The 20442-nt window shown below is 38.8% G+C and overlaps 1 protein-coding gene and 1 pseudogene across 1 annotated transcript in view; one reads left to right on the forward strand and one right to left on the reverse strand.

Moving 5' to 3' along the window:
* Positions 1-20442, reverse strand: part of LOC114633058 — a 108707-nt pseudogene that overhangs the window by 27227 nt on the left and 61038 nt on the right.
* LOC114633056 (cytochrome P450 2C37-like) overlaps positions 18729-20442 on the forward strand; it is a 23190-nt gene continuing 21476 nt past the window's right edge. Inside the window, exons 1-2 of the mRNA XM_028781680.1 lie at positions 18729-18915; positions 20040-20202. Coding sequence (XP_028637513.1) covers positions 18748-18915; positions 20040-20202 — 331 coding nt within the window. The 5' untranslated portion in view covers positions 18729-18747. The remainder of the gene's footprint in view (positions 18916-20039; positions 20203-20442) is intronic.

Genomic DNA, 20442 nt, shown 5'->3' on the forward strand with positions numbered 1-20442 from the left:
CTCTCCCTCCCCCTCCCCCTCTCCCTCTCCCTCTCCCTCTCCCTCTTGATCTTATGCTTAGAGCACTCTGAAAATGTAGTTTAAAAATAAAAGGTCATACAGAGTTCACTCTGGAGGAATAAAACTCAGTAAATAAGATAGATTGACTAAAATAAACCATTTCCTACTTTTTAGAGTACATGATGAAACATATAGTAAAAGAAGTTAGGTATTGGTATTTTCTATCAGAGAAAGACTGATTCAACTGTGGAAGAGGGAACAAAGGGGGTTGGCAATGAGTAGAATGCAAATAAATAAAATAGCTTTAAAAAATACTGGAGGAGAGATCATCCAGAAACTACCCCACCTGGAGATCCCTCCCAGATATAATCACCATATGCAAACACTGTTGTGGATGTCCAGAAGTGTATGCTGACAGGAGCCTGATATACCTGTCTCCTGAGAGTCACTCAAAAGCCTGACTTATACAGAGGCAGATGCTCACAGCCAACCATAAAATTGACCACAGGGTTCCCAGTGGAGGAGTTAGAGAGAAGAATGAAGGAGTTGAAGAAGCTCGTGGCCCCATGGGGCAATACCAAAAAACTAGAGTTCCTTGGGTCAAAACAGTTAGCCATTAGCCTGAGAACACACATGAAGGGACCCATGTCTCTAGCTATATTTGTAGAGGATGTTGGACTTGTTGTGCGTCAGTGGAAGAGGAGAGCCTTGGTCCCTTAAAGACTGGATGCCCTAGTGAAAGGAAACTCGAGGGAGGGGAAGTGGATGTTGTTGGGTGGGTGGGGGTAAACCCTCATAGAAATAGGAGGAGGGAGGATTTGTTAAAGGGTTTCTGGGATTTGGGGAATGGGGAAAGGGAATAACATCTGAAATGTAGATAAATAAAGAACCCAATAATAAAAAAAAACAAAGAAAGAAAAACAAACAAATAAATAATGGAACTGGCTATGGCAGTCAAACATTTGAGACCCTTTAGTATCAATTTAACATTACCCATATTATGGGAATTCCTTATAATTGTCAAGGACAAGAGACTGTGGAATGGGCCCATGGAATTTTAAAACAATATCTTCGTAAAATAAAAATGAGGGAGATATACCCCTGTACGCCACAAATTTATTTAAATTGTATTCTTTTTATTTTTATTTTAAATTTTGTTTTTTTAATTTGGATGCCAAGGAACTTTCTGCTGAGTCTCTATGATGCTCTTCAACTAAGCATACTTATGCATAGGTGAAAAGGAAGGAGCCACTTATAGGCATAAGAAATGACCCTGATCAGGTATTAAATATGGGAAAGAGGGCATGTTTGTGTTTTTTCTGCAGGCTATTGAAGGAACCTGGTGGCTGCCAGAGCAACTAGTGAGACATGCTGATGCCAGGACAAAGAATGATGCTGATATGTGAGCTTGAAGTGGGCCCTGACAGTGGTGACTGGGAAGCTGTATTGGACATATGTACCTGACCAACTTTTGCTTGACTATACTCCTGATGGGACAAACTGTCTTGCCTCAAGTTTTTAGATCTGGTGGAACAGAGAATCAAAAAGAGAAGTAATAATGAATCTTGTATTGTTCTTATTGGGACCAGTTATTCAGACTCAATCATGGACTAGTCTAGAAATCAATCCAATATTGGAAATAACACTCTTCATTTGGAAGTCCGGCTCTGGACATTTTCCAAGACGTATTTGGAAGTTAGCTGCAGTTATCTATGATCTTATGTTAGCAAGAGATAAAGTCGGGACAGGATCTGGATTTCAAACAGGTGTTAGCACATGCCTTAAGGCTCTTTTAATTGTCAAGTTAAAAATACTTTTTTTTCTTCTTCAGTATTTAATATAAGTTGCATTGATTGTATATCTTCTAATTGTGTTTGTATTGGAAATCTGGCATGTCAGTTACAGAGATCTATCAACTAGTTTTTTGTTTGTTTGGTTGGTTTGGTTTGGTTTGGTTTGGCTTGGTTTTGTTTGGTTTAGTTTTTTGCTTTGTTTTGTTTTAGTGACCTGAGTATCACAGAACTTTGGTATTCTAAAAATACCAAGTACTGGTATTTTTACCATGCAAGTACGGGAAGAAATGGGTTAGGCTTTAAGCGGAAGCAAGAGGGTAGTGGGCTTGATTATTGCTGTTATAATAGCTTTAATTACATTAATTGCTAGCACCACTGCTTCTTCAATTGTTTTGGCACAAGAAGTTAAGATAGCTACTTTTGTTAATCATTTAGCAAAACAAGTTACTAATGTGTTGAATATACAAGAGGATTTAGATAGGCATTTGGAAGAATGGATTGATGCTTTTATTCTATTCAAATTATTGGAAGGATGTTCAGAATTTAAGAGTATGGAGCCATCTTGAGTGTATGCCAAATACCATTGGATTTGTGTTAGTTCTACAATTTACAATGGTAGTCATTAAAATTAGGAAGAAGTTTAATGACTGGTGCAGTGTATTTGGCATAATTCTAAGACCTCTCTGGATGTTTTAACTTTACATAGGAAGCTTATGAATTTCAAGAATGCTGCTCTGCTAAGCATTGATGTGGTAGATACTGCTGGTAAAATTACCCATGGACTGAGGTCAGTATTTCTATTTTGATCAAGCTTCAAAAATGGCATATATAGATTGATCATGCTAGCCATTTTTTTCCTGGGAATATTTTATTCCTGGCCATCATGTTAAAGCTTGTCTTTAACAGCATCAACATGCTGGCAGCGAAAGTACATGGCTTGAAACTGAAAATGAACCCCCAGGCAGAGTAATCAGTATAACAGGCTGTAAAGCCAAGGATGGGTAAGATTCTGCCAGAGCCTTATCAATCTAAGACATAAGTAGATTGCTTTTGATAATGCATATTCCATGGCACGTAAAGAAGGCCCTCTTGTCAGAATAACTTAAGACACTTTCAGTCTTGTTTATGAAATAAAAAAGGAGGAGACATGGAGAGCTTTTGGGATACTTGGCAGGAATCTGATATTAGGCTAGAACAAAGAAGTAATTCCAAGGAGGAATCTAAATATTAGGCTAGAACAAAGAAGTAATTCCAGACAGGAATCTAAATATTAGGCTCGAACAAAGAAGTAGTCTTCAGGCATGAAAATGACTTTGGGCTAAAACAGAGAAGTGGGCTCAGATATTATGGTCATCCTGATAAGCCTTAGAAACAGGGCTTTGTTTGTTGTCTTGCTTGTTCTTTGACTATTTGTGTTTATGGTCTTGTTTGTTCCTTGAATAATTGCACCTATTTTATTGCTAGTTCTTCAACCTAGAACTGACCTTAATACTTGCATGTAATTAAAATGGTATTAAAGAAGATTGGAGGAAAAATACAATGTATTATCCAAAAATATAAAAATAAAATATTTCATTGCTTTATAACATAAAGAAACAAAGGAAATTGAATAAAATTGTGTGGTATACTTAAAAAGGTGCACATATAAACACACATAAATGTAAATAAATCTTTAAAATCATATAATGTTACTTGTAAACATGTAAAATATATAGTATACAGACTGAACATATACTGTTTTATATTACAAGTGCAAATGTAAATATACTTACATGTATATCTATATATAACAATTAAAAATATACTATGAAATAAAAAAGGAAAACAAAGAGTATATGAGAAACTTTGTAGCCAGTAAAGGTAGCAACAAGTGATGCAATTATATCCTCAAAGACTATTTTGAAATTATATTAAAATAAAAGCAGATTAAATATAATTATATCTTTAATATTTAATATTCTATAAATAAACACTGAAAACTTTATTTGCTTTTAGAAATATATGTCACATTGCCATCAAGTACATTTAGAGTTTTACTTTACATAATATTATAAATTGCTAAATATTAATTATTTTTTTATTGGATATTTTATTTACATTTCATATGTTATCCCCTTACCCCATCCCCCACCCACCCGGGAACCCCCCATCCCCTTACCCCTCCTCCTACTTCTCCGTGGATGTAACCCCCACCTACCCCCCCACTCCCACTTCCCACCCTCAAAATTCCCACCCCCTGGGGCGTCCAGCCTTCATGAGGTAAAGGATCTCTTCTTCCACCTGTGCCCGGCAGGGCCCTCCACTCTTACATATTCAGCTGAAGCCCTGGATCCCTCCATAAGTGCTCCCAGGCTGGTGGTTAGGACCCTGGGAGCTGTGGTTGGTTGATATTGTTGCTCTCCTCATGGTGCCATAAACCGTTTCAGCTCCTTCAGTCCTCACTCTAACTCCTCCATTGAGAACCTCATGATCAGTTCAATGGCTAGTTGTGAGCATCTGCCTCTGAATATGTCAGACTCTTGAAGGCCTCTGAGGAGACATCCATATCAGGCCCTTATTGGCATGCACTTCCTGACTTCCACATCAGCATCTACCTTTGGTGACTGCACATGGGATGGATACTCAGGTGGAAAGGTCTTCAAATGGCCCCTCCTTCAGTTTCTGTCCCTCACTTTGTCTCCATATTTGCTCCCTTGAGTATTTTGTTGCTCCTTCTAAGAAGAACTGAATCACCCCCACTTGGTCTTCCTTTTTTATGAGCTTCATGTGGCCTGTGAGTTGCATCTTGGGCATTTCAAGGTTCTGGGCTAATATCCAATAATCAGTGAGTGAATACCATGTGTGTTCTTTTGTGATTGGATTACTTCACTCAGGATGATAATTTCTAGATCCATCCATTTACCTAGGAACCTCTCGAATTCATTGTTTTTAATAGCTGAGTAATACTCCATTGTGTAAATATACCACATTTTTTGAATCCATTCCTCAGTTGAAGGACATCTGGGTTCTTTCCAGCTCCTGGCTATTATAAATAAGGCTGCTATGAACATAGTTGAGCATATGTCCTTGTTATATGTTCGAGCATCTTCTGGGTATATGCCTAGGAGTGGTATAGCTGGATTCTCAGGTAATGCTATGTCCAATTTTCTGAGGAACCGCCATACTGATTTCCAAAGTGGTTGCACCATCTTGCAGTCCCACCAACAATGGAGGAGTGTTCCTCTTTCTCCACACCCTCGCCAGCATCTACTATCACCTGAGTTCTTAATCTTAGCCATTCTGACTGGTGTGAGATGGAATCTCAGAGTTGTTTTGATTTGCATTTACCTGATGACTAAGGACACTGAACATTTCTTTAGGTGCTTCTCGGCCATTCGAGTTTCTTCCATTGAAAATTCTTTGTTAAGCTCTATACCCCATTTTTTAATAGGGTAATTTGGTTGTCTGGAGTCTACTTTCTTGAGTTCTTTGTATATATTGGATATTAGCCCTCTATCAGATGTAGGATTGGTAAAGATCTTTTCCCAATTTGTTGGTTGTCATTTTGTCCTATTGACAGTGTTCTTTGCCTTACAAAAACTTTTAATAAAAGAATGCATTTTATTGGATATTTTATTTATTTACATTTCATATGTTATCCCCCTTCCCGGTTTCCCCTCCTGAAACCCCCTATCTTCTCTGCTCCCCCTGCTTCTATGAAGGTGCTCCCCCACCCACCCACCCTGCCTCACTTTACAACTCCAGCAATCCCCTACACTCCAGCATCAATCTATACCAGAACCAAGGGATTCTCAACCCATTGAGGCCAGATAAGTCCATCCTATGCTACATATGCAGGTGGAGCCATGCAAACCCCTTTAGTTCATTCAATCCTTTCCCTAAATCCTCCATTGGTGTTCCAGTGCACAGTGCTCAGCCCAATGTTTGGCTGCCAGAATCCACATCTGCATTTGTCATGCTCTGGCAGAACCTCTCTGGAGACAGGGTGGGAGGGACTTGGGAAGAAGAGAGGAAGAGGAGGGGGAAAAGCGGGTAACAGGATCAGGTGTGGGAGGAGACGAGGATGATATACAGAGGATCAGAAAATTGAACAGAGGTATATAGCAATGGGACATGACAAACTGGGAGTAGCCACCATAAAATCCCAGATGCCAAGAAAGAAAGAGGCTCCCAGGACCCAACTGGGATGAGATTAGCTGAAGTGCCCAACAAAAGGGTGGAGAAACCTGTCCACCATATCTGCAAGTTAGGCAAGGCCCCTGCTTGGGAGATGAGGCCACCCATTCATCTCCAAATTTTTAAGCCAGAATTGCTATTATCTAAAGGAAATATGGGGACAAAGCGTGAAGCAGAGACTGAAGGAAAGGCCATCCAGAAACTGTCCCACCTGGAGATCCATCCCAAATACAAACACCAAACTCAGAAACTATTGTGGAAGCCAAGAAATGCTTTTTGATAGGTGTCGCTGAAATTTCTCTGTCCAATCTATTTGCATCGGGAGGCCTGTGATTGGACAGGCCAAAGGGAGGCAGAGCTAAGGGAGGCAGAGAGAGAGAGAGAGAGAGAGAGAGAGAGAGAGAGAGAGAGAGAAAGGGAGAAACACAGAAGAGGGAGGAAGAAGGCAAAATAGAGGCAGACATGAACCTGTGTGGCTTTAGTAGTCTTAGGTAGTTATACATATCAAAGGATTGGGTAATTGGAATAACTTGTCTAAATTGTGTTGTCATCTTGTGTATTGAGATTTTATTGATAGGTGGATCCATTGGTTAACTATATGCATTAAGAGTTCTGATTTACTGGGTTACTTGGTATTGCAAGGATGGCGATTATTGCATGGGGATAAGCCTAGTGCTGTGGAGGCAGCAGGGTTGGCCTAGGGACCATGACTAGAGCCAGCCCAGGATGGTGGTGTGTAGACACAGCTGTCACTCCAATGTCTTAAGGCCCCAGCTGGCACCACTGAGGTGGCCAACCATGGGACAAACTGAAGGAATCGTTACTAATACCTCATGCTACAGATAGGAGCCTGATATATCTGTTTCCAGAGTGGCTCTGCCAAAACATGAGAAAAGAATATATTTAATTAAGGATTTTATACAGAAATCTACATTCATCTGGTTCGGAACAGTAGAAAAATCTCTAAAGAGATAGCTCAGCAGTAAAGATCATTGACTGCTCTTCCAGACATCCTCAGTTCAATTTCCAGCAACCACATGGTGGCTCACAATCATCTGTAATGAAATCCGATGAACTCTTCTAGTGTGTGTCTGAAGAGAGATGCAGTGTACACATAAGAATAAAAAATAAATAAATCTTTAAAATAAAAACAGTGATTACCAAAAGTAGTAGCTGTTATAACTTCTTGTGTCAAAGCAATTGCAGAAGAAGTGGTGCTAGCAATTAATCCAATTAAAGCTGTTATACCAGCAATAATCAAGCCCAATACCCTCTTGCTTCTGCTTAAAGCCTGACTCACTCTTCAAGTACTTGCAATCTTTTTTTTTCAGAATACCAAGGTCCTGTGATACTCAGGGCAATAAAACAAAAGCTGCTGGATAGACCTCTGTAACTGACATGCTGGATTTCAAAACACTAACACACTTAGAAGGTGTACAATCAATAGAAGTTACATTAAATACTGTAGAAAAAGCAAAAGTAATTTTAACTTGACAATTAAAAGAGTCTTAACACATGTGCTAATACCTGTTTGAAATCCAGATCCTGTCCCAACTTTATCTCTTGCTAACATAAGATCATAGATAACTGCTGGGAGCCATCCCTGGCTTGGTGGGAGGAGAAGGTGCTTCTCCTTTCTGCTCCTCCAGTCAGTTCTTCTTGAGGCAGCCAAGGGGGATGGGAAGAGTGTCAGCAGTGGGTAAGACCTAGAGTTAGGCTACTGTAGCTGGCCTGACCTCTGTTTGATCCTCTGAGGTCAGAAACTGCAGTTTCTGGCACTTAACACCTCAGCCCAGGGACAGCAGAGAATTCGACAAATATCCTTAATACTCTCTCTGCAGGCACTGTCAGGCTCTAACTTAGGTCTGTTGGTTTAAGGTCGCAGGAAGAAAAGACACTCAAAGAAGTTATTGTAGTTTATTACTAAGTGTAAAAAGTTTCCTATGAAAGCTAACTAAGAGACAAATTGGGGAAAAGGAAAAAAGTCTAACAAAGGAAAACTTCTAAGTGGAGAGAATCTAAGCAGGGCAGAAAGAAGGGAGAGAGGAGAGAGAGAGAGAGAGGGAGGGAGGGAGGGAGGGAGGGAGGGAGGGAGGGAGGGAGGAAGTGAGGTGAAGTGACCACTAGTGAACGTCCCTTTTTCTTATACATCATTCAGAGTACCTGACCACATGTTACAAAGTTCATCACAAGTTCACACCAAAATTCAAATCATAAACTGAAATAGAAATTTACAACAGAGAATGTTTACATGCATATCAATTAGGAGTAATTACTCTGACTAAACATCCATCACCTGTCTAGCTCCACAGGTTCACTGAAGGTTTAAAACTATAACTAAGAAATTAGTGAAGTTTTGTATAGATAAACCCAGGCAATATTTTCTCTTCTGTCCTAGCAGCTATAATAAATTGTGAGTTCCCTTTTAGTGATCTTTGGTTAATTGTTTTACAACCACCTTGGAATGTGCTCTGAGCTGGAGAGAATCTGGTTAATATCTAAGTGCTGTTAACTGATGACACTTGGGAGACTGGCAGAGTTCTCATAGCAGTTTTGAATATCAGAAAGGGACATAATACCAGTCCCACTATAAAAAGAGCTAAGTAATCATTGATATAATTTTAGGAATTCTTATAGGATCATCATTAATACTTAAGAAGTCATCTATTTGTCTATATAGCAACACTACAAGACAGCACATCTCCGTGGGTCTGCAGAGATCTGCTCCAAAGGGTTGTGTTATAGCTTAGTGATTGTTACATATGTTTAATAATAATAATAATAATAATAATAATAATAATAGAAAAAGCATATTAATAGCAGGATCTTTCCTAAAATATGTCCAGCCACAGCCTTGCTGAATGGAGCACACTTGTCGCAGATTATATAATAATCCGAGGCAAGCATTTCAGGATGATCAACTGCTAATTATTAGCTTGTTCAATTATCTCCTGACAGATAACTGCAGCTAACTTCCAAATATGTCTTGGAAAATGTCCAGAACCAGATTTCCAAATGAAGACTGTTATTTCCAATATTGGCTTAATTTCTAGACCAGTCCATGATTGAGTCTGAATAACTGGTCATAATAAGAACAATACAAGATTCATTATTACTTCTCTTTTTGATTCTCTGTTCCACCAGATCTAAAATCTTGAGGAAAGGCAGTTTGTCCCATCAGGAGTATAGTCAAGCAAAAGTTGGTCAGGTACATATGTCCAATACAGCTTCTTAGTCACCACTGTCAGGGCACTCTGCAAGCTTACATGTCAGCATCACTCTTTGTCCTGGCATCAGCATGTCTCACAAACATGCCCTCTTTTGCATATTTAATACCCAATCTGGATCATGCCTTATGCCAGTAAGTAGATCCTTTCCTTTCACATATGCATAAGAATGCCTAGTATTAGAGTGTCATAGACACTCAGCAGAAAGTTCCTTGGCATCCAAATTTTTTCAAAAAAAATTAAAATAAAAAGAATATGATTTAAATAAATTTGCAGTGTACAGAGATAAATCGCCCCTTTTTTTATTTTATGAAGATGTTGTTTTAAAGGTCCATGTGCCCCTTCCACAGTCTCTTCTCTTTGGCAATTATAAGGAATCCCAGTAATATTGGTAATGTTAAACTGCTGCTAAAGGGTCTCAAATGTTCGACTGAGATAGCCAGTTCCATTTTCTGTTTTTTGTTTGTTTGCTTGCTTGCTTGATTGTTTTTTTATTTTGTTTTTGTTATTATTGGATACTTTATTTATCTACATTTCAGATGTTATCCCCTATCACAATTCCCCCCACCCAGAAACCCCTTAACCCATCCTATTAATCATTTAGCAAAAAATGCTACTGATGTGTTGAATATACAAGAGGATTTAGGCATTTGGAAGAAAGGATTGGCGTTCTTTATCCTATTCAAATTATTGAAAGGAGGGTCAGAATTTAAGAGTAAGGAACCATCTTGAGTATCATTCCAAATGCCATTGGATTCATGTTAATTCTACAATTTACAGTGGTAGTCATTATAATTAGGAAAAAGTTTAGAGACACTTGCAGTGTATTTGGCATAATTCTAAGACCTCTCTGGATGTTTTAACTTTACATAGGAAGCTTATGAATTTCAAGAATGCTGCTCTGCTGAGCATTGATGTGGTAGATACTGTTGATAAAATTACCCATGGCCTGAGGTCAGTATTTCTATTTTGATCAAGCTTCAAGAATGTCATATATGCCTTGATCATTGTACCAGTTTTGTCGTGGGAATACTTTTATTCCTGCCCATCATGTTAAAGCATGTCTTTAACAACATCAACATGTTGGCAGCCCAGTACATGGCTTGAACTTGAAAATGGACCCCCAGACAGAGTTATTAAATTAACAGGCTGGCAAGCCAAGGGCGAGTAAGATTCTGCACAGAGCCTTACCCACCTAAGACAGAAATGCATTGCTTTTGATAATGCATATTCTATGACGAGTAAGGAAGGCATTCTTGTCAGAATGACCTAAGACAGGCCCAGTCTTGTTAATAAAATAAAAATGGGAAGAAGTGGATGATTGGCAAGAATCTGACATGCTCCAATGGGTTGCTTAGCAGGAATATAACATTGGCCAAGAACAAGCAAGAAGTTTCAGGTAGGAATCTAATATTAGGATAAAACAGAGAAATAATTTCAGGCAGGAATCCAAATCTTAGGCTAGAATAAGGAAGTAATTTCAGACAGGAATCTAAATTTTAGGCTAGAACAAGGAAATAGGCTTAGACATGAAAGCGACTTTGGGCTAGAACAGGGAATTTGGCTCAGATATTTTGGTTATCCTGATAAGCACTTATAAACAATGATCATGGGAATATGCAAGGAATTTTGTTTATTGCCTTGTGTGTTCTTTGACTATTTGTGTCTACTGTCTTGCTTTTTCTTTGACTATTTGCATCTATTGTATTGCTAGTCCCTTAACCTAGAACTGACCTTAATACTTGCATTTAATTTAAATGATATAAAATCAAAAAGGCAGAGAGGAGATGGAATAGAGGGATTCTAGAGAGAGGAAATGGGGATAGGGGATGACATCTGAAATGTAAAAAAATAAGATAGCCAATAAAGATATTAACAAATTTAAAAAATAATAAACAGTAGAAAATTCAGATAATGCTTCTATAAATAGCCAGCTGGTGATTGTCAGCTGTTCAGACCCACCACACATAGCATCCCTTGCTCACAATTATCTTCTGGCCGAACTGCTGACTTCACTCCTAAAGCTACAACATAATTAACACTCTCCATCTTCCTTAGCTTCTCCATTTGTTCAAATCAAATACATAAAAAGATTTTTCTTTTTTTCTTTTTCTTCCATTTTTTATTGATTATTTACATTTCAAATGTTGTCTCCTTTTGCAGTTTCCCTTCCACAAATTTCCTATCCCTTTCCCTCTCCCTTCTGCCTCTATGAGGGTGCTCCCCCACCAACCAACTCCAGCCTCACTGCCCTAGCATTTTCCTACATTTAGGTATCAAGCCTTCTTTACAGGATCAAGGTCTTCTCCTTCCATTGATACCAGATATGGCCATTCTCTGCTGCATATGCAACTAAAGCCACAGGTCCCTCCATGCTTATTTATTGGTTGATAGATTAGTCCTTGTAAGCTCTGCATGGGGGGGGGGGCTCTGGTTGGTGGATAGTGTTCTTTCTACGGGTTTGCAAACCCCTCCAGCTCCTTCAGTTTTTCCCCTCACTCCTCCATTGGGATCACCTTGCTCAGTATAGGGTTGTTTTGTTTTGTTTTGTTTTGTTTCTTGCACTGTTGGTATTTAATGCCATGCCATCAGACTGATAATTAAAACTGCAGTTGTCTCCACATTAGTCTTTCTAGGTGACCAAGGATTTTCTTGTTATCTGTAAAGTCAAAACTACTTTGATACTCAGTACTTTGGAACTCATGCGTTTTGTTATTTTTTAATTATCTTTAATATTCTTTTACAGTCCAGTCATTATCCCCCTTCCAGTCAGCCCTCCAAAGTTTCTCCATCTCATTCCTCCTCATCCCTGTCTCCAAGAGGATATCCTCACTGCAACCCCACCCGACCAGGCCTCTGTGCTCCCTGAGGCCTCAAGTCTATCTAGTGTTAGGTGCATCTTCTTTCACTGAGGCCAGACCAGGCAGTCCTCTGCTGTACATGTGTCCAGGGCCTCATACCAGCTGGTGTATGCTGCCTGGTTGGTGGCTCGGTGTCAGAGAGACCATTGGGGTCCAGTCCAGATTAGTTGAGTCTACTGATCTTCCTGTGGGGTTGTCCTCATCCACAACAAGCCTCAATCGATTAAAGAAGATTGAAATAATCCCATGCATCCTATCAGATCATGACAGAATATGGCTATAATTCAGTAACAACCAAAAAAAAAAAAAACCAGAAAAAACAAATATCCATTGAAACTTAACAACTCTCTACTCAATGATAACTTGCTCAGGGAATAAAGAAAGAAAGAAATTAAACTTCCTGGAATTTGTTGAAAATAATGACACAGCATACCCAAACTTATGGGACACAATGAAAGCAGTGCTAAAAGAAAAATCCATAGCACTATGTGCTCTGGTAAAGAAATTGGAGAGACTCCACATTACCAACTTAACAACTGACTGCCTGAGAGCTCTTGAACAAAAAGAAGCAACACACCCAAGGCAATTAGAAGGCAAGAAATAGTCAAACTCAGGGCAAAATCAACCAAATAGAAACAAAGAATGATGCAAAGAATCAACAAAACCAAAATCTGGTTCTTTGAGAGAATCAACAAAATAGATAAACCCCTAGCCAAAATAACTAAAGGCCCGAAATTAATAAAATCGGAAATTAAAAGTGAGATATAACAGCAGAAACGGAGGAAATTCAAAAAATGAAAAGTGAGATATAACAACAGAAATGGAGGAAATTCAAAAATCATCAGCTCTGACTACAAAAGCACATACTCAACAAAACTGGGAAATCAGGATGAAATGAATAATTTTCTAGACAGATACCATGTATCAAAATTAAATCAAGGGCAGATAAACTATCTAAACAGGTGTTCACCCATGTTTCTTTAAGGAACATTTCCTCTTTAAGGACTTCTACCTGTTGTGTTTTCCTGTATTTCTTTCACTGTGTTATTTATATCCTATTTAAAGGACTCTATTATCTTCATAAGATAAGATTTTGGGTCAGCATCCTTGTTTTCAGGTGTGTTGGTGTATCCAGGGCTTGCTGTGGTGAAAGAACTTTGTTCTGATGATGTCAAAGCATATTGGCTTCTGTTGTTTACAGTCTTGTGCTTGCCTCTTGCTTTCTAGTTATCTCTGGTGTTACTGGCCTGAGAGTCTCTATCTGGAGCCTGCTTTCTGTGTCCCTGGGTTGCTACATGTCTCCCAGGAAGCCTGTGACACTGGCTGGAGCAGACTTCCTGTGAGGCCTTCAGATTGTCAGGTCTTCAAAGGGGCATCTGTTGCCTTGCCTGCAGCTGATATCCTGGGAGGCCTTCCTGCTGTGGGGTCTTCAAAGGAGCAGGTAAGCTGATGATCTGCCCCAGTGAAAGGTGCAGCTTGGAAGGGGAGTGGAGTTGGGTGCAGCCGGGGAAGGATGTGTCCCGACTCTATTAACTTCATGAGATAAGACTTTGGGTCAACATCCTAGTTTTTAGGTGTGTTGGTGTATCCAGGGCTTGCTGTGGTGAAAGAACTTTGTTCTGATGATGTCAAAGCATATTGGCTTCTGTTGTTTACAGTCTTATGCTTGCCTCTTGCTATCTAGTTATCTCTGCTGTTAGCTGGCCTGAGAGTCTCTATCTGGAGCCTGCCTCCTGTGTCCCTGGGTTGCTACATGTCTCCCAGGAGGCCTGTGGCACTGGCTGTAGCAGACTTCCTGTGAGGCCTTCTGACTGTCGGGTCTTCAAAGGGGCACACAAGCTGCTGATCTGTTGCCCTGCCTGAAGCTGATACCCTGGGAGGCCTTCAGGCTGTGGGGTCTTCAAAGGAGCAGATAAGCTGATGATCTGCCCCCGTGAAAGGTGCAGCTTGGAAGGGGAGTGGAGTTGGGTGCAGCCGGGGAAGGATGTGTCCACTGGGTTCATTGGGATGCTCAGCTGCCCTGGTTATTTAGGAGGGTTTCTTACCTACTTCTCTACATGTAGCTGATCCCCATGGGAGGCCTTCAGACTGTGGTGTCTTCAGAGGTGCAAACCTAATTATTTCTTTATTTCTCTCTCCCCTCCCTGCTCTGTGCCTTTCAGTAGCCACTAATCTAATATATATTTCCTTGGTATATTTCAAATACATACTCTACACAGGTTACTATATGTGATGATTTTGTTCTGTGTCTGGTTTAATTCCATTTATCAAAATGATAACTCCTTCCATTAATGCTGTAAGTTATAGTACATTAGAATGAAAATAAAGCACTCTATCATATGCATGTGTGTGTGTATACATATATATCATATTTACCTTATCTATTCATCAGAAGATGCACACTTAAGTCACTTGCATACCTGATCTACAGTGAAAAGTGTTACAATAAACAGAGAGGTGCAAAGTGTCTTCTATATACATATGCTATTGTCCTCAGCAGAATTGATAGACAAAATGGCAAAAGAATAATGATTTAAAAAGAAATCACATTATCCATAAGTCCAAAGGGATGAATTAATGGAGGCCATAACCCTACTTAAAGATCTAAAAGCATGTACTTTTGTGTCTAAGTTACCTCACTCAAGATGATATTTTCTAGTTCATTCATTTACTTGTGAAATTCCTGATGTCCTTGTTTTTAATAGCTGAACAGTATTCCGTTGTGTATTTGAGCCACATTATCTGCACTGATTCTTTGCTTCAGGGACATCTAGGTTGTTTCCAGTTTCTGTCAATTAGGAATAAGACTGTTCTGAACATATTGAAGCACATATCCTTGTATTGTGGTATTGTGGAGCGTATTTGGGTATATGCCCAGGAATAGTATACTGGTTTTTTACGTAGAACTATTTCCAGATTTTTGGGAGAATGCAAGATTTATTTACAGAGTGGTTATAAAAGTTTGCAATTAGAGGTGTGCCCTCTTTCTCACATACATGGGACGTACTCACTAATAAGTGAATATTAGCCGTAAAGTACAAAATACTCATGATACACCCCACAGACTGAAAGAGGTTGAAAAAGAAGGAAAGCTCAAGTGAGGATGCTTGAATTCTACTTAGAAGGGGGAACAAAACAGTCATGGGAGGCAGAGAGAGGAAAGAAGGGACTTGTATGAGAGCAAGAGTGGGGAATGGGGGATCTGATCTGGTATAGGAAGAAACAGTAGAGGCCCAAAGGGCCAGGAGAAGAAATGGAAATCTTCAGGTGTAGGGAGTGGTGATGGAGAATCTCTAGGAAATCCTTGAGACCTAGGATGGGAGAAGTTCCTAGGAGTCAAAGTGGGAGACCTTAGCTGAGATGAATAACAGTGGGGACATGGAGCCTAAAGAGACCACCTCCTGTATCAAGGAAGGACTACAGATATCAACCCCACCAGAAAACTTTTAATGCAAATTGTGTCCTGTTTAAAACAAAGGTAGGGTCAAAGACAGAGCAAAGTTTGATGGAATAGCCAACCAATAACAGGCTCAAATTGAAACTCATCCCAAGGGCAACCACAAACCTCAAACACTATTAATGCTTGTCTTATGCTTATAGACAGAAGCCCAACATGACTGTTCTCTGAGAGGCTTTACCCAGAAGCTGACTGGAACAGTTGCAGATACCCATAGGCAAACTTTGGATGGAGGTCATGGACTCTTAAGCAAGAGATGAGGGGAGAATTGAAGGCTCTGAAGGGGATAGGAACTCTACAATAAGACTAACTGTGTCGACTAACCTGGAACCCTGGGAACTCTCAGAGGTTGAGCCACCAACCAAAGAGCATACACAGGCTGGGCTGAAGTCTTGGACACATAGTATTTAACAGACTACCAAAGAAGGAAGTTGGTTTTATTTTTTGAAAACAATTGAATGACACTAAACACAGTGACCCAAAACTGCTCAGAATGAAGAGACTAAGATGTTGCAGAGTATTAAGTCCTGAGTGGGACCTTTTTTACTTTTCAAAACCTCATCTTCCAAGAGTCAGGAATCACTGAAAAACTAGAGTCAAAAAGATTATGAGAAACAAAAGTGAGGGAGGTGGGAAACAGCATATATGAACTTCAACAGTTGTGACAGCAAATGCAAGATATCTGGACATTCAAGACAGACAAAATGTCAGCAAGCATGTGTTGGTTGGGAGTGACCACACTGTCTCACCACTAGCCGAGGACCTACTAGTAATTGAAAGCTTCCAGAAATAGTGTACTTGGTTTTCTTTAAAGGTGTGTTCTCTATTTGGTGAAACACACACACACATACACACACAGAGAGAGACACACACACACAGACACACATAAGTATGTACTGGACCTGATGGATTAAAAAAAAATGAGAATGCTAAGTTGATGCCTCTGGAATGAAGGACCTATCTGTGAGAAGTTAGAGCAGAGGTGAATGTGATCAAAATTTGATGTGTGAAATTCAGGGAATTAACAAAGATACATTGGAAAGGATACCCCTCTCTCTAATGGATTTATTTCTTGCATTATAGGAACAGAATAGCCACTCATTTATAGGATAAACTGAGAAGAAACAACCATTTTTCCATGTGTAAAATGATGCTGCAGTTAAAGAAACATACAATACTTACTTATCCAAAATAAAGTGTGTGAATTTGGGGGAATATAGGACAATGTGCATCACTATAAGTTACTGCATACTGTGTTGTAGAACGCCAAGAGTCCATGTCACAAAGTTCAACAAATTATAAAAGCAAACTTTTCTGAACTCCATGCAATAAAAACAGTGATAACATTATTTGCCAGATCTTTGTTTACTTTTTTTGATGTTGATTAAAGTAGGTTTTGAAACATGGGGCAAAGTCAATAAATGTGATGCATACAAGCAAATAGAATTTTTCTGTGTAGGGAAAGAGGTAAGGCTCAAGTCCTTCAGTACATCTTCAGTCTCTTACTGCATCAAGGTTATGAATTTACAAAGCCCAGTTTCTCATTCACAAATGGAAATAATCTTTGTTAAAAAAGAAAGTTGATCACATATAAAAGAGTAAACTAGTGAAAACTGACAGAAACACCGCAGGAAAGTGATAACATCTTTACAGAAGGAGCCTTTGAATATCATTACCATTGAAATAATACATATAATTCTTCTAGTAATCAAGTTCCCTTGATAAATTTCACTAGGATTCAATTTTGCATACTCAGGTCCTTATCTAGGAACTGGTTTTGATCCTTAAAAAGAAACAACAGCAATATCTCTGGAGATATTTCAAAGTCTAGAAAGTAAACTTCTCCAAAAGGTTTTATTTACTGTTTTCTGTTCAGTTATGGTAAGCCAGGCTCACTTCTGAAATGGTGACATATGGAGAATATGAATACTTTGAGAAGCTGTGGTAAATCCAGAAGAATTACCAGCAACCATGAGTTAATCACACTGAATCCTCAGTTTGTCCAGCTATCAGCTGTTAGAAACTGGCAGTCCTTCTGTTAAAAACTGTTACAGATTAGAAAATACAGTAATTTTGATCTTCTACTGCTGGGTTCCACAATACTAAAAGCCATATAGCTTTCTCTATGTAACAACACCATATGTTTTCTTACTTACAAATTTGTGACTGATATATGAGAGTTTTTGCTTTAGTTATGCACCTCCAAGCATAAATTATGGAGTTGTCCGGAATCATTATGCAGAATGAGTGTCAAATGCTTGTTTTGCCAGAACCACTTTAAATACACAGTTAAACAAACAAATTGTAATGTATACACATATTGCTACTCATGGGAAGAAACAGAATAAGAACATTGAGTTTGAGGCCACCCTGAAATGTGTAGGGAGACAAACAAAACATCAATAAAATATTAATTCCTACATGAATATAAACCTCATAATAAAAACTTTTGAAATTTTTTCATTTATTTAAAAGTTAACTAAAGCGAGTATGTCTCTTAAGAAAGTCAGATGTTATATCCATTGTTTCAACGAAACTACTCTTTAAACTTAATGTAGAGAATAACAGCTATAGGCACTGTTGCATGGGAAGTGAAAAGCTCAGGAGACCTCAACCCCACACAAAGAACTACAGGAAACTAAGGAAAACTGACACCTGCAGAAACAGTTTTCCCCAAGATAAAGCACAACTGGTCATACCACTCAAATGGACGGTCCTAAAAACATGCAAACAATCATCATTGTACAGATTTAACATGCTATACTTATATCTTTAGGAATATACATGTGCATACAAATATGTATATAACAACCATTAAAAAAAGAGGTCATGGATTAGGAAGAAAACAAGGAATTATAAATATGAGAGGTTTGGAATTAGGAAAGGAAATAAAAAGAACAGAATGATATAACTCTCAAAAAAATGAAATAATTTTTAAAGATTAAAGTATTTTAAAGAAATATTGATATTATAAACATTTCTTTTATTGTTCATATTTATCAGCAATGTTTAATCACATACAACTCAAGTAAATTAAGGTGAAATCTCTTATGGGCAGTGCATAAAGTACAAAGTAAAAGAAGTTCTTATTTGTCTTTCTATTGTTGCAAAGCCTATTTGGAAAAGAGATTAAACAGTGTTTGATTAGTCAACAATGTCCCAAAGTGCAACATGCTAGCTGCACTATAAAAATTCTGTCCCCAATCACAGCTGTGTCAGTAAGAAGCATCTCCATGGATCCAGTCCTGCTCCTAGTACTCAGTCTCTCCTGTCTCATTCTCCTCTCACTCTGGAGACAGAGCTCTGGGGGCAGGAAGCTCCCTCCTGGCCCCACTCCGCTTCCAATCATTGGTAATTTCTTCCAGATAGATGTGAAAGATATTCAAAAATCCTTCACCAATGTAAGTATGCCTTATGCTCCTCTAGTATTCTGCACAAGGAGATAGGAGACATGCTGCTTTCAGTGAAATTCTATTACTGGAGACAATGTTATTTTCAAATGTTCATTAAGTTGAAAACTATAATGTGTCTTTTCTGTCTTTTGCCTCTGGTACTGGTTAGGAAATTTGTAATGAGCAAGGTTTCAGGTTGAAGAACAGTTATGTCATTGCATTTTGTAATATGATCACAGAATTTCAAAGCTATGCTTATTCAAATATTTATTTTCTGAACATTTTCTTTTATTTTGGCTGAAGGTGAAGACTGTTGGATATTTCATTCAATTAGTCAGAAGTTTAAACATTTGTTGTTCTTAGATTAGCATGTGGTGCTTAACTCTGAAAAACTAACTGATGCCTTATATGAAGTAAAACCTGTGGACATGGGCTCACATAGGAAATGAAGGCAACAAACAGTGTGCCATAGTGTATATGGTAGCTTCCCAATCTACTTTTATTACTTACAAGACCTGCTCCTTGGGCCAAAAATGCTTCATGATGACAATGTGTTTTCTCTACAAGTGTTGCATTCTGAGATACAGTTACTATGATGCCTGCTTACTGTAGTTTTGTAACAATTGTCAAGAAATAGACACTTTCATTACTGGTGACCAACGATTTTAGGTTTCATTGTCACAGGACTCTGCAGTCTCCACAGAAGTTTCACATCTGATTTTGCAGCAGTCATGACTACTGATGTCTGTTTCTGTGTGAAGTGAGCATGAGCATCCAATAGTGAATAAAGAGAGTTCCAATTTAATTCTTTACTTGTTTGCAATAAGGCTCTGGGAATGAAAGTAGAGTTACATTTCCTCAGTTTCTTTGTGAAATAAGATGAAGAGAGCTGCCTAATATCATAGTGTTATATTTTACTGTCATCAGTGTGTCAGCTATCTGTGTGGTTTCTTGTCACACTATAGATCATCCACATATGATAAATACTCAAAATTCAAGGTATATGCACTTAAAACTGAGTCTTTCTAGACAAAAATATTATAACACAGCAATATTGCCACCCTAAAAGTATTTTAAACCATTGAGAATAAAGTGACATTTTCCTAATATTTCCATTTTCTTTCTATTTCTAGTTATCAAAAGTTTATGGTCCTGTGTATACTTTATATTTGGGCAGGAAGCCCACTGTGGTGTTGCATGGTTATGAGGCTGTGAAGGAAGCTCTGGTTGACCATGGGGAGGAGTTTGCTGGGAGAGGAAGGCTCCCAGTTTTTGATAAAGCTACTAATGGAATGGGTAAGTTTACATGTACTTTCCTGTGTGCTGAGGAGGATTCATAGTGAGCTAAAGGATGGAAAGCAGAGACCATGCTTGCACATGTGACACAGTATGAGATTCTATGGCTGCCACCAGGCTGCTGCTGCTTCTTCTTCTTCTTCTTCTTCTTCTTCTTCTTCTTCTTCTTCTTCTTCTTCTTCTTCTTCTTCTTCTCCTCCTCCTCCTCCTCCTCCTCCTCCTCCTCCTCCTCCTCCTCCT

This window comes from Grammomys surdaster, unplaced genomic scaffold (genome assembly GCF_004785775.1).
Source record: "Grammomys surdaster isolate TR1022 unplaced genomic scaffold, NIH_TR_1.0 513, whole genome shotgun sequence".
Taxonomy (NCBI): Eukaryota; Metazoa; Chordata; class Mammalia; order Rodentia; family Muridae; genus Grammomys; species Grammomys surdaster.